Source organism: Leucoraja erinacea, chromosome 1 (genome assembly GCF_028641065.1).
Source record: "Leucoraja erinacea ecotype New England chromosome 1, Leri_hhj_1, whole genome shotgun sequence".
Classification (NCBI taxonomy): Eukaryota; Metazoa; Chordata; class Chondrichthyes; order Rajiformes; family Rajidae; genus Leucoraja; species Leucoraja erinaceus.
The window spans coordinates 82,420,422-82,434,633 of record NC_073377.1 but is presented as its reverse complement, the minus strand read 5'-3'; the positions used below and the strand labels follow the sequence as shown (position 1 = coordinate 82,434,633).

The 14,212-nt window shown below is 45.0% G+C and overlaps 1 protein-coding gene across 2 annotated transcripts in view; it reads left to right on the top strand.

Moving 5' to 3' along the window:
* stim2b (stromal interaction molecule 2b) overlaps positions 1-14,212 on the top strand; it is a 147,870-nt gene that overhangs the window by 112,681 nt on the left and 20,977 nt on the right. For both annotated transcript variants that reach the window (XM_055637893.1, XM_055637883.1), the window contains exons 6-7: positions 3,026-3,141; positions 12,429-12,606. In XM_055637893.1, coding sequence (XP_055493868.1) covers positions 3,026-3,141; positions 12,429-12,606 — 294 coding nt within the window. The remainder of the gene's footprint in view (positions 1-3,025; positions 3,142-12,428; positions 12,607-14,212) is intronic.

Below are 14,212 nucleotides of genomic sequence, written 5' to 3'. Positions count from 1 at the left end.
TCAGTGTTGCCGTCGAAGAAGTACTGAAGGTACTGTTGTGTATGAAGGTAGACAAATCTCCAGGGCCTGATCAGCTATATCCGAGGACATTGCGGGAACCTAGAGAGGAAATTGCGGGAGCCCTGGCTGAAATTCACGAGCCGCCGTTAAATACAGGAGAAGTGACGGAAGACTGGAGGGTGGCAAATGTTGTGCCTCTTTTCAAGAAGGGCTGCAGGGAAACTGCTGGGGACTATAGGCTGGTGAGCTTAACATCTGTTGTTGGAAAGTTACTAGAGAGTATTCTGTGGGATAGAATATACAGGCATTTAGATGGGCAAGGGCTGTTTAGGGTTAGTCAGCATGGTTTTATACATGGGAGGATTTCACACAAATCTGATTGATTTTTTTTGAGGATGTGAATATAAAGGTCGTTGAAGGCAGAGCTGTAGATGTGTACATGGACTTCTGTAAGGCATTCGACAAGATTCTGCACGGTAGGCTGATCTGCAAGGTTAGATCACATGGGATCCAAGGAGAGATAGCTGAATGGATAGCAAATTGGCTCCATGGAAGGAAGCAGAGGTTAATGGTGGAAGGGTGCTGACGAGGGAAATTGAGGCATTGGAGGCCTGTGACTAGTGGTGTGCCTCAGGTTTATTGCTGGACTGGTTACTGTTGGTTATCTACATCAATGATTTGGATGAGAACACAGGGCAAAATTAGCAAGTTTGCTGATGATACAAAAGTTAGTGGTTTTACAGATAGTGAAGATGGTTGCGAAAGAATGCAGCAGAATCTGGATCGATTGGCCAGGTGTGCAGAGGAATGGTTGATGGAATTTAATACAAAGCAGTGGGGACGTCGAACAAGGGCAGGACCAAAACAGTAAATGGTAGGCCTCTGGGTAGTGTTGTAGAGCAGAGGGATCAAGGAGTACAGGTGCATGGTTCCTTGAAGGTCGAGTCGCAGGTGGATAATGGGGGGTCAAAAAGGGTTTTGGCACTTTGGCCTTCATCAGTCGAAGTATTGAGTATAGAAGTTGGAAGGTCATGTTGCAGTTGTATAAGATGTTGGTGAGACTGCATTTAGAATATTGTGTTCAGTTCTGGGCACCATGTTATAAGAAGATATTGTCAAGCTTGAAAGCGTTCAGAAAAGATTTACGAGGATGTTGCCAGGATAGAGGGCGTGAGGTATAGGGAGAGCTTAAGTAGGCTAGGTCTCTATTCCTTGGAGCGCAGGAGGATGAGGGGTGATCTTATAGAGGTGTACAAAATCATGAGAGGAATAGATTGGGTAGATGCACAGAGTCTCCTGCCCAGAGTAGGGGAATCGAGGACCAGAGGACATAGGTTCAATGTGAAGGGGAAATGATTGAATAGGAATCCGAGAGGTAACTTTTTCACACAAAGGGTGGTGAGTGTATGGAACAAGCTGCCAGAGGAGGCAGTTGAGGCTGGGACTATCCCATCATTTAAGAAACAGTTAGATAGGTACATGGATAGTTCAGGTTTGGAGGGATATGGACCAAGCACAGGCAGGTGGGGCTAGTCTAACTAGGACATGTTGGCCGGTATGGGCAAGTTGGGCCAAAGGGCCTGTTTCCCCTCTGTATCACTCTATGACTATTAAAGTGGAGTCAAAGGCATGTCCAGGCTTAATCCTTTTGGTGGGACTTTCCCCAACTACATGAATGTATTGGCAATATCCTGTCTAATATGAAGCCATCCAAACATACATTTTATTTTTAGAAACAAAGAACTGCAGATGCTGTTTTACACCAAAGATTGTCACAAAGTGCTGGAGTAACTCAGTGGGTCAGGCAGCATCTCTGGAGGAAAAAGATAAGTGACGTTTCGAGTCATGACCCTTCTTCAGGCTGGTGTGAAGTCTGAAGAAGGGTCCCAATCCGAAAGATCACCTATCCTTTTCTGCAAGAGATGCTGCCTGGCCCACTGAGTTACTCCAGCACTTTGTGTCTATAAAATGTTTAAATAAAAAATAATTTAGTGATAACATTCACTGGAACAAGGTTTTATGGTTCAAAATAGAACATTTGAAAGTTGATGCTAAGTCAGGTGCTCATAAATGAGGGTGGAGGGCAGTGTCGAATATGGTCAGGTAGGAAAGTGTCAACCAAGTACCCTGGAGGTAATAATAATCACCAGACCTGGTTGTGATGGAGGCAGGGGTTAAAAATCATATATTGGGTAATCCAGCCTGCAATCCACCCCATACGCTGCCTGCTTCTAGTCTGAAAATCCCATTTTCCCCTTCCTCACCGCCTACATTTCCTGCCTTCTAGTTATGGTTGGGCTGCTGAATTTTAATTGGCAATTCATTGATTCAGCTGGGAAGTACATCTTTGCCGATTAAACAGATAAAATGGTTCAGAATGAATTGTCATTGGTAATTAGTACGCTGATAATCAAGTCAAGTTTATTCGTCACATACACATACGAGATGTGCAGTGAAATGAAAAGTGGCAATGCTCGTGGACTTTGTGCAAAAACAAACAAACAAACTACAAACAGAATGGAACAGAATCACATATTCTTTTACATATTGCATATTGTGGGAGGAAGGAAAAAGGAAAAAAAACAGCAATTTTAAAAAAAACAGTAGAATGGTACAGTAAAGTTAGTCACTGGTGAGATAGGAGTTTACAGTCCTAATGGCCTCTGGGAAGAAACTCCTTCTCAACCTTTCCGTTCTCACAGCATGGCAACGGAGGCGTTTGCCTGATCGTAGCAGCTGGAACAGTCCGTTGCAGGGGTGGAAGGGGTCCCCCATGACTCCCATAATTGCTCAAACCCAGCAATGGTGTGCTCCACAGCCCATTCAGTTGCCAAAGCTCGTCTTGCCTCAAGAGTAGTCGCTGTGGTGAAAGATTGGCAACCTGGTTATGCCCAGTGAAATTTACCGTACAAGGGGAGAGAGGACAAAGCAAGTTTTAGGAATAGCAAGTTATACCTCGTTGTTCCTCTTCTACAATGTCAAAGCCATCATATTTCTAAGGCTGCATTGTGTGTGTGTCTTGCAGGCTAGCTGTGAATGACATTCCTTTTATGGTGAATAATTTGAAAATCACTGACCGGAGTCACAGACAGAAGCTTCAGCTCAAGACACTGGATGCTGTACTCTTTGGAGCACCCATTCGTGAGTATCCGATTTTTAAAAAAAAGTGTATTTCATGGTCTTAAACATGTTCACCAACCATTTTATGAGTTGACTTGGAATTGTTGTCTTTGAATTGCTCAGATCTATCATTGAGTTAACCTCCAAGACCTAGTCACAAGGCCTTCCAACTAGTCTTGTTTATCACCAAGCTGAAGCCTGAGTGTGGGTTGCCAGCTAGTCGCTTGGATTACGAACCTTGGATTTTCTTTTCCATGCTGGGAGCTAACGTTGATTGTAAAATGTCTTTCCCACTGCTGAGGCTAACACCATCTGGCTTAGAATATTGATGCAAAGGGATCTATCTGGGTGTCGTTGTGCACAATTCGTGATTGGGACAGTGATTGGGAAACGTACAGAAGTCAGATGGTTCTTCACAACGTGGATGTTTCAGGATACTTCCTCTTGAATAAGTATTTAGTACTCAAGGTTACTGTACAGTTAGAATGAGGTGAACATTGAAGCAAAGGAATCTGGGAGTCCTCGGACACAATTTGTAAAATGATTGCAAGTGATTGGGAAACTTCACACAATGTTTTCATTCATTGTGAGACTAAGAGTATATAATAGCAGTGAGGTTATGCTTCAGTTATTCGGGGCATTGGTGAGACCACATTTGGAGAATTGTGCACATCATTGGTCTGTGAATGAGAAAGTCGAGGATCCGATTGCAGAGGGATGCACAGAGACCCAGATCTGAGAGCTTGGTAACCAGCTTGGAGGGGATGGTGGTATTAAATGCCTAGCTGTAGTCAATGTAGTCCAAGTGGTCCAGAGCGGAGTAGAGAGCCAGCGAGATCGCATCCACCATTGATCTGTTGTGGCGGTAAACGAACTGCAGTGGTTACAAGTTTTTGTCGAGGTATGAGTTGATTTGCGCCATGATCATCCTCTCAAAGCACCTCATTACCACAGACGTTAGTGCCACTGGTCGATAGTCATTGAGGCACGTCACCTTGCTCTTCTTGGGCACCGGTATTATTGATGCCCTTTTAAAGCAAGTGGGAACCTCAAACCTCAGAAGTGAGAGGTTGAAAATGTCCGTAAAAACTCCAGCCAGTTGATCAGCACAGGTTTTTAAAACACATCCGGGTATACCATCAGGTCCAGGCGCTTTCCAAGGGTCCATTCCTCTGAAGGATTTTCTGACGTCGGCCTCTGTGACTGTGACCGAAATACCATCATGGCAAATGGGGGCTCGGGAAAGCACATCAGTGTTTTCCCTATCAAAGTGTGTGTAAAACGCATTGAGCTCGTTAGGGAGTGATGCTTGTCTGACATTTGAGCTGCCTCCTGATTGCGCCTTGTAGGAGGTGATGGCATTCAAGCCCCGCCACAGTTGCCGAACATCCGTCTCATCCTCCAGCTTCGAGCAAAAGTCCTTTTGGCCTTTTTGATGACCTTACCAAGGTCGTATCTGGACTTCTTGTAGACCTCTGTATCATCAGAAATGAATGCTCGGGATCTGTCTTCAGAAGAATGCAGGTCTCATGGTTCATCCAAGGCTTCTGGTTAGGAAACACTCGGAAGGTTTTTGTTGGGATGCAGTCCTCCACACATTTCTTTATGGTCTGTAGCGACTGGTGTATTCATTCATGTCCGTTGCCGAGTCCCTGAACATTGCCCAGTCTACAGACTCCAAATAGTCCTGGAGCTGTTCCTCCCCCCCCCCCCCCCCCCCCCCCCCCCCCCAACCAGCTCTGTACTGTCCTCACCTCTGCGGGTGCGCTCTCCAATTGCTGCCTGTAGGCAGGAAGAAGCAGCACCGCGGTATGGTTGGATTTACCGAAGTGAGGGCGAGGGATAGAGCGATAGGCGTCCTTGATGGCCGTGTAGCAGTAGTCAAGGGTGTTTGGTCCTCTGGTCACTGGGAGAATGTGCAAACTCCGTACAGGCAACACCCATCATTATGATCGAACCACGGGTCTCTGGCGCTGTAAGGCAGCAACCCTACTGCTGCGCCATCATGCCGCGCCACCATGCCGCCCCAAATATTTCTATGCTGTCTGTTCTGATTAATTGTATACCTGAGAAAGGCTGAAAATAATCCCAGGATGGCTTAGTCAAGGTAATTACTTCCCCATTAGATGGCAGTGTCGCTACATGCCTTGTTCTTTCACTGTCTTATTATAATGTGCTGGGATTGCTGCAGGTCTCCTTCTGTGGCGATGTAGTGGCAACTCTGGAGCTCCCACCAAGTGCCATTTTGAGTGAGCAGTTTAAAATTGAAGTGTGCATTTTTTTAATGAAAGTATCTATTTGTAAAAGCATGGTGGAACCAAATGAATAACAGGATCTGAGTCTGAAGGGTTCCGAGCCAAAGTGTTCACCTGACCCAGTGAGTTACTCCAGCACTTTGTGTCTTTTTTGTACAGCCGCATCTGTAGTTCCTTGTTTATGAATAAACAGGATAGTCCACTTCATTCACGTCAGCACAGTTTTGAAACACTGGGCAGATCTTCTACCTCAGTGATTGCTGGATACTGAACCTACCTCTGGCTTGAACCCAGGTCTCCGGCACTGCATTCGCTGTAAGGCAGCAGCTCTACCGCTGCGTGACCGTGCATGTAAACAATGAAACCATAATTGTGTTATTTTCCAGTAAACAGTACAGAGACCAATACACATGCCCACATAGCATACCTATCTCTAGAATTACTGCTCTATTAAAGTGTTTTTTTTGCAATTTTCTCATCATTTATTTTAAAGTTTTAAAATGCAGATGTTTGCATTTCAGTCCCACATCAGACCTGACTGCATTGCAGTGTCACGGCGCTAGTTTAGTTTTACTACAACTCAACGCTCCAGCTCGTGCAGCTGCTGCATTGACTGTGCCTGCCTATTGACAACCTCAGAAACTGAATAGGTGAACAGGACATTACAGTCATAGAATTGTATGATAGAAACAGGCCCTCCAGCCATTATGTCCATGACGACCTGAAAGCATGGATACCAGATGCTACACTTTTCAAGAGTCATAGAGTGATACAGCATGGAAATAGGCCCTTCAGCCAACATGCCCCACACTGGCCAACATGTCCCAGCTACACCAGTCTCACCTGCACACGTTTGGTCCATATCCCTTCAAACCTGACGTATCCATGTACCTGTCTGACTGCTTAGAGTCCTAGAGTGATACAGTGTGAAAACAAGCCCATCGGCCGAACTTGCCCACACAAGCCAACATGTTGCAGCTACACTAGTCCCACCTGCCTGCGCTTCGTCCATATCCCTTCAAACCTATCCTATACATGCACCTGCCTAATTGTTTCTTAAACAATGGGATAGTCCCAGCCTCAACTACGTCCTCTGGCAGCTTGTTCCATACACCCACCACCCTTTGTGCGAAAAAGTTACCCCTCGGATTCCTATTAAATCTTTTCCCCTTCACCTTGAACCTATGTTCTCTGGTCCTTGATTCCCCTACTCTGGGCAAGAGGCTCTGTGCATCTACCCGATCTATTCCTCTCATGGTTTTGTACACCTCTATAAGATCACCTCTCATTCTCCTGCGCTATAAGGAATAGAGACCCAGCCTACTCAACCTCTCCCTATAGCTTACACCCTCTAGTCCTGACAACATCCTCGTAAATATTTTCTAAACCCTTTCAGGCTTGACAATATCTTTCCTATAACATGTGCCCAGAACTGAACACAATATTCTAAATGCGGTCTCACCAATGTTTTATATAACTGCAACATGACCTCCCAACTTCAATATTCAATACTCTGACTGCTGAAGGCCAATGTGCCAAAAGCCTTTTTTGACCACCCGATCTACCTGCGACTGGAACCATGCACCTATATCCCTCTGCTCTACATCACTCCCCAGACCTCTACCATTCACTGTGTAGGTCCTGCCTCTGTTAGACGGCCCAAAATGCAACACATTTCTCTGTATTAAATTCCATCAACCATTCCTCTGCCCACCTGGTCAATCGATCAAGATCCTGCTGCAATTTTTCACAACCATCTTCACTATCTCCCCCTTTTGTATCATCAGCAAACCTGCTAATCTTGCCTTGTGTGTTCTCATCCAAATCATTGATATCGATGACAAACCGTAATGAGCCCATCACCGAACCTTGATGCACACCACTAGTCACAGGCCTCCAGTCCGAGATACAACCTCCATCATCACCCTCTGCTTCCTTCCACAAAGCCAATTTTCTATCCATTCAGCCATCTCTCCTTGCATTCCATGCGATCAAACCTTCCAGAGCCGACTTGCAGAACATGGTCATATGCCTTGCTGGTCCATACATACAACATCGATTTGTGAAACACGACCTCCCACGTACAAAACCATGCTGACTATCCCTAATCGGCCCTGACTATCAAAATGCCTGTATATCCTATCCCTCAGAATACTCTCTAGTAACTTTCCAACTACAGATATTAAGCTCACTGGCCTGTAGTTCCCAGCATTTTCCCAGCAGCCCTTCTTGAATAGAGGTACAACATTTGCACCCTCCAGTTTTCCGGCACCTCTCCTGTATTTAAAGACGACTCATACATTTCAACCAGGGCTCCCGCAATTTCCTTTCTATTTTCCCACAATGTTCTCGGATATATCTGATGAGGCCCTGGAGATTTGTCTACCTTCATACACGATAGTACCTTCTGCACCTCTTCTTGATGGGTAATGCATCTTACCATGAACTAAATTTCAGGTAGTCCTTCAGTGTTGCGAAATACATTTGAAACTCGTATATTTCAAATCATACAAACCATACCTTGCATTAATAACCATATAACACCATATAACAATTACAGCACGGAAACAGGCCATCTCGACCCTTCTAGTCCATGCCGAACACATAATCTCCCCTAGTCCCATATATCTGCGCTCAGACCATAACCCTCCATTCCCTTCCCATCCATATAACTATCCAATTTATTTTTAAATGATAAAAACGAACCTGCCTCCACCACCTTCACTGGAAGCTCATTCCACACAGCTACCACTCTCTGAGTAAAGAAGTTCCCCCTCATGTTACCCCTAAACTTCAGTCCCTTAATTCTCATGTCATGTCCCCTTGTTTGAATCTTCCCTACTCTCAGTGGGAAAAGCTTTTCCACGTCAACTCTGTCTATCCCTCTCATCATTTTAAAAACCTCTATCAAGTCCCCCCTTAACCTTCTGCGCTCCAAAGAATAAAGCCCTAACTTGTTCAACCTTTCTCTGTAACTTAGTTGCTGAGTGGAATGTTGAATGGAATTAGTTGCTAATGTTGAATGGAATACAAAAACGTTGTAATTAATAACAGTCATAAATCTAGAAAGAGAAAACCAACTGAAGAAATGGAACCTGTTCAGCCTTCAGTAGCGGCCTCTGCAGCCCGTCCGCGTTTTTATTATTTTTGTCTATGTTTTTATGTAGTTTTTGTTATTTTTTGTTGGGGTGTGTGTGTGTGGGGGGTTGGGGGTGGGGTTGGGGGTAACTTTTAAATCTCTCCCTGCACGGTTGGGGCTGCAATGTGGAGCGGCCTCCAACAGGAGAAGACCGGGGACTCTGGTGCCGACTCACCTCGTCGCGGAGCTGGCCGAGTCCGGAGCAGGTGGAGCGGTGGTGGAGCGCTGCTGCTGCTGCTGCGGCGGCCCGACCTCCGGAGATTCGGAGGCTGCAACGGCGGGTCTGGCGGACGGCGGCACCGGGAGCCCGCGGGTCCCTGGAGGGAGACCGCTTTTCAGGGCTCCTGCAACGGCGACTTCTCCCGCCCGAGTTGCGAGGTCGAGGAGCTCCTGGAGCGGGGCCTACATCATCGCCCCGCGCAGCTTGGAATGGCCGCGGGAGTCTGCGAGCGCACGCCGGGGGCTCTAACATCAAGACCTGGTGTGCGATCTCGCACCACCCGGCGTGGCTTTAATGGCCGCGGGACAATCGCCATCGCCAGCCGGGGGCTTTGACTTTGACTCTGACATGGGGGGGGGGGGGGGGGGGGAGAGTGCAGTGGAGAGATAAGTTTTTTTGGCCTTCCATCACAGCAATGTGATGGATGTTTATGTAAAATGTAAATTATGTTGTGTCTTGGGTCTATTTGTTTGTAATGTATGGCTGCAGAAACGGCATTTCGTTTGGACCTCAAGGGGTCCAAATGACAATTAAATTGAATTGAATTGAATTGAATTGAAGTATAAAAACTGAGATCTTCACGAGGGAGTCAGCGTGAAACTGAGATCTTCACGAGGGAGTCAGCGTGTTCTGAATTTGCAAAAGTCTCCAAACTGTTTAGTATTCACACTAAAGCTTTTTCTTCAGATGCTTTACACATTATTCAGTATTTGAGATGGATTTGATAAAAGCAATAGAATGGTCCATGTCCACACCTATTTATAACTCTGCCAGTGGGATGCAATGGACTGATCTTGTGCATTTAACCCTGGCCGCCATAGACCAGGGATAAAATGGGCCCTTGTGACCTGTTCAAGGTATATAATCTCCTGCCATAAATTTTAACGGTAACAATCCTGCCATTGCCATTTTATTCAGTCACATTTATTGACGAGTACATTTAATCACTCGCTAACAATAGCAGTGATCTTTAGGTAAGATCCAGGGAATTGTTCACAGAAGTACTGGACAGCTTTAAAAAGACCTTGAAAACAAAAAGTATTGCTGCTTGGCTATTGGCTTCTTTTTTCCAGTGTGCTTTCGGTGAATATGCTGTCTTTTTGTTTCCCTTTTTTTTGAGCAGGAAAGGTAGTTGTTTTGTCTTAGAAACATAGAAACATAGAAAATAGGTGCAGTAGTAGGCCATTCGGCCCTTCGAGCCTGCACCATTCAATATGATCATGGCCGATCATCCAACTCAGTATCCAGTACCTGCCTTCTCTCCATACCCCCTGATCCCTTTAGCCACAAGGGCCACATCTAACTCCCTCTTAAATATAGCCAATGAACTGGCCTCAACTACCTTCTGCGGCAGAGAATTCCAGAGATTCACCACTCTCTGTGTGAAAAAAGGTTTTCCTCATCTCGGTCCTAAAAGATTTCCCCCTTATCCTTAGACTGTGACCCCTTGTTCTGGACTTCCCCAACATCGGGAACAATCTTCCTGCATCTGGCCTGTCCAACCCCTTAAGAATTTTGTAAGTTTCTATAAGATCCCCCCTCAATCTTCTAAATTCTAGCGAGTACAAATCGAGTCTAACCAGTCTTTCTTCATATGAAAGTCCTGACATCCCAGGAATCAGTCTGATGAACCTTCTCTGTACTCCCTCTATAGCAAGAATGTCTTTCCTCAGATTAGGAGACCAAAACTGTACGCAATACTCCAGGTGTGGTCTCACCAAGACCCTGTACAACTGCAGTAGAACCTCCCTGCTCCTATACTCAAATCCTTTTGCTATGAATGCTAACATACCATTCGCCTTCTTCACTGCCTGCTGCACCTGCATGCCTACTTTTAATGACTGGTGTACCCAGGTCTCGTTGCATCTCCCCCTTTCCTAATCAGCCACCATTCAGATAATAATCTACTTTCCTGTTTTTGCCACCAAAGTGGATAACCTCACATTTATCCACATTATACTGCATCTGCCATGCATTTGCCCACTCACCCAGCCTATCCAAGTCAACTTGCAGCCTCCTAGCATCCTCTTCACAGCTAACACTGCCCCCCAGCTTCGTGTCATCCGCAAACTTGGAGACTTGGTCTTCCATCTACCATGCCCACAGGTTGCCTCCACCACAATGGACCCTGGCTTCTAAATGTTCTCCTCTCTCTTAAAGGAGAAAGGAACAAATGCTGCCAGAGAAAACTTTCTTTAGTCACTTGAAAGAATGCATATACCTGTACCTGACTTTGGAAAAACTGCTGCTTGATAAATTTTCTCTGCCATGCTACAAAATTGGACTAATGGATATTGGAAGATACAGTTTAAACCAGTTATCCAGATTGTTGTAAGCAACTTAGCTCAGCCAAAGTGGACAAGTCAGGGACGTCCATTTTTAGAGGTTTATCCAAGGCTGTTGATAGAAGGAAGCACATCAGAGATCTTTGTGCACAATGCACATGGTCCAGAGCTTTGAGATCTGGATTTTCACCAGATTCCACATTGCTACTATGTGGTTTTAATAATGTCCCTGATAGCCAGGCAATAATGCAGAGCCTGCACAATTTTGAAACCATAGGTTTAAATCTCACCATGCGTCCAAGGATTGAAATTAAAAGTTTAAAATATAAAACATTAGTCGCCACAAAGCTGTGGAGCGGCTTCATTTAATTCCGCAAGAGTCCCACATCAAGGTTGTTGTCTCTGAAGTGTTCAGATCTATCAAACCTCCAGGTGCAGTGGTTTCGGAAGGTCACCTCTTCAGGATGACTTTGCAACTGGGTAATAAGTACCAGGTTTGCCTGCAAGACCATCCCGGGAATTAAAACAAAATACTCGTGACACTCCTCAAAAGAAACAAGATCTCATTTAAATTTGAAAATCTGCGGTTAAAGGCAAATATATTTTGAATTTATTCAAGTCTTGCATTGTGAAAAAAAAACGTAATTGTCTTGCCCTTGTGTTAAGTAAGGCAATGAAGTAAATGAGGCTGGGTTTCGATCTGAAATATCAACAATTATGAGCAGCTCATTGGAGGCACACAGTAGAGCTGCTGCCTTACAGCGCCAGAGACCCAGCCTCGGTCCTGTCTGCAGGTACTGTCTGTACAGAGTTTGTACGTTCTCCCTGTGACCACCTGGGTTTTCTCCAGGTGCTCCGGTTTCCTCTCACACCCCAAAGACATGTAGGTTTGTAGGTTTGCAGATTTTCCAGCATCTGCAGTTCCTTCTTAAACACATAGGTTTGTAGGTTAATTGGCTTCTGTAAGTTGTCCCTAATGTGTAGGATAGCAATCTATAAAACTAGTGTACAGGTAATCGTGGCCAGCGTGGACTCGGTGGGCCTAAAGACATGTTTCCACACTGAAATAAATTCCTTTCCCCTACAGATGCTGTGGACCTGCTGAGTTCCACCAGAATATTGCTTGTTGTCGACTGAAATAAATGTGGTTGATGTCACAGCACGAACATGAAAATGTTTTTAAAAATATATATATTTCATTATGCCCGATTGAAAAATAGCCTGTATTTTAGCAAGAGATCTGAGAGGTTATTGTGACTTTAAAAAAATGCCTGTGGAAATGGATCCAATGTTGAGAACATTATAACAAATGCTCCATTATGGAGAACTTACTATTTAGGGCGTCTAACATAATGGCTCAGCCAAAGTGGACCTTCAGTTTTGCCTGAGAAATTATTTATGTTTTTCAGGACCTCGTCACAATTGGTTGAAGGACTTTATCCTCGCTGTATCAATGCTAGTTGGTATTGGGGGCTGCTGGTTTGCATTCCATCAGAACAGGAACTCCAAAGAACACATGACAAAGATGATGAAAGAACTGGATAGCCTGCACAAAGCTGAGGAAAGCCTGATGGAATTTCAAGAGAGGTGAGGACAGAGTGATAACTGGAGCAAAACCAAAGTGTTCAAAATTAGCTTCCCAAAGATATTTATAAATGACCGAGAGCAAAAAATGATTTTCCTCACTACCACTTTAAGCTAGTCTTAAGCCTTGACATTTGTTACTCCTCCAATATGGCTTATGACTAAGTATCCCCTTTATGGTTATATCTGGCCCCCCCATATCTCACTGACCTCCTCTCCCCCTACCAACCCTCACGGTCCCTCAGATCCACATCAGCCCGTCTCCTCTCCATCCACAAGTCCAACCTCCGCAGTATTGGGGACAGAGCCTTCTCCAGGGCAGCTCCCAGGCTCTGGAACTCCCTCCCCCAACTGATCCGCAATTCCGTGTCCCTCATCATCTTCCAGTCCCGCCTCAAGACCCATCTCTTCACCTCTGCCTATCCTTAGCCCCACGTCCCCCTCCCATTTCATCTGTGCATGAATTGCCTCATGTTGTGTTTTGAATTGAATTCTGTCTTTAATTTGTGTACTAGTCATGTCTCTACTATTTATTTAATTCCCCTTACATGTTTTTCCTCTACTTGCTAAATTTTTGTAAGGTGTCCTTGAGACTTGAAAGGCGCCCATAAATAACATTTATTATTATTATTATTAGTCTTAGACAGGGGCTACAGTCTTAGAATAAAGGGGAGGCCATTTAAGACTGAGGTGAGAAAAAACTTTTTCACCCAGAGAGTTGTGAATTTATGGAATTCCCTGCCACAGAGGGCAGTGGAGGACACGTCACTGGATGGATTTAAGAGAGAGTTAGATAGAGCTCTAGGGGCTAGTGGAATCAAGGGATATGGGGAGAAGGCAGGCACGGCTTATTGATTGGGGATGATCAGCCATGATCACAATGAATGACGGTGCTGGCTCAAAGGGCCGAATGGACTCCTCCTGCACCTATTTTCTATGTTTCCCCAAAATGCATTGTACAACTTTGAACCGTTTATTTTACCACAACCATTCTGTTGTGTTGCATTAACAATCTGATAGATTAGGTCAAAAGATACAGGGACTTTGAATGTGGCTGCTGCTCTTTGAGAAATGTGACAAATCTGGTTTGTCCAGAGATGTCAGAGTTCATACTAAGCTAAGTAAACAATGGAGTAGAGCGGCACAGTGATGCAGCGGTAGAGTTGCTGCCTTACAGCGCCAGAGACCCGCGTTCGATCCTGAATACGGGTGCTGTCTGTATGAAGTTTGTATGTTCTTGCTGTGACTTGCGTGGGTTTATTCTGGGATCTCCAGTTTCCTCCCACACTCCAAAGACGTACAGGTTTGTAGGTTAATTGACTTGGTATAATTGTAAATTGTCCCTAAGGTGTGTAGGATAGTGTTAATATGCGGGGATCATTGGTCGGCGCGGACTCGATCGGCCAAATGACCTGTTTCCGCGGTATATCTCTACTCAAAACTATTCATGATAACCCAGTGATACAAAGTTGTAGCTACTTCTGTAATGCTGTAAATCGACAATACAAAGGGATTGGATTTCTGATTAACATGATTTCTTCCACAGATACTTCCTAACAGCACCTTGCATTGAGAGCATGTACTCTAATTGAGGGAATTTATCCCATTA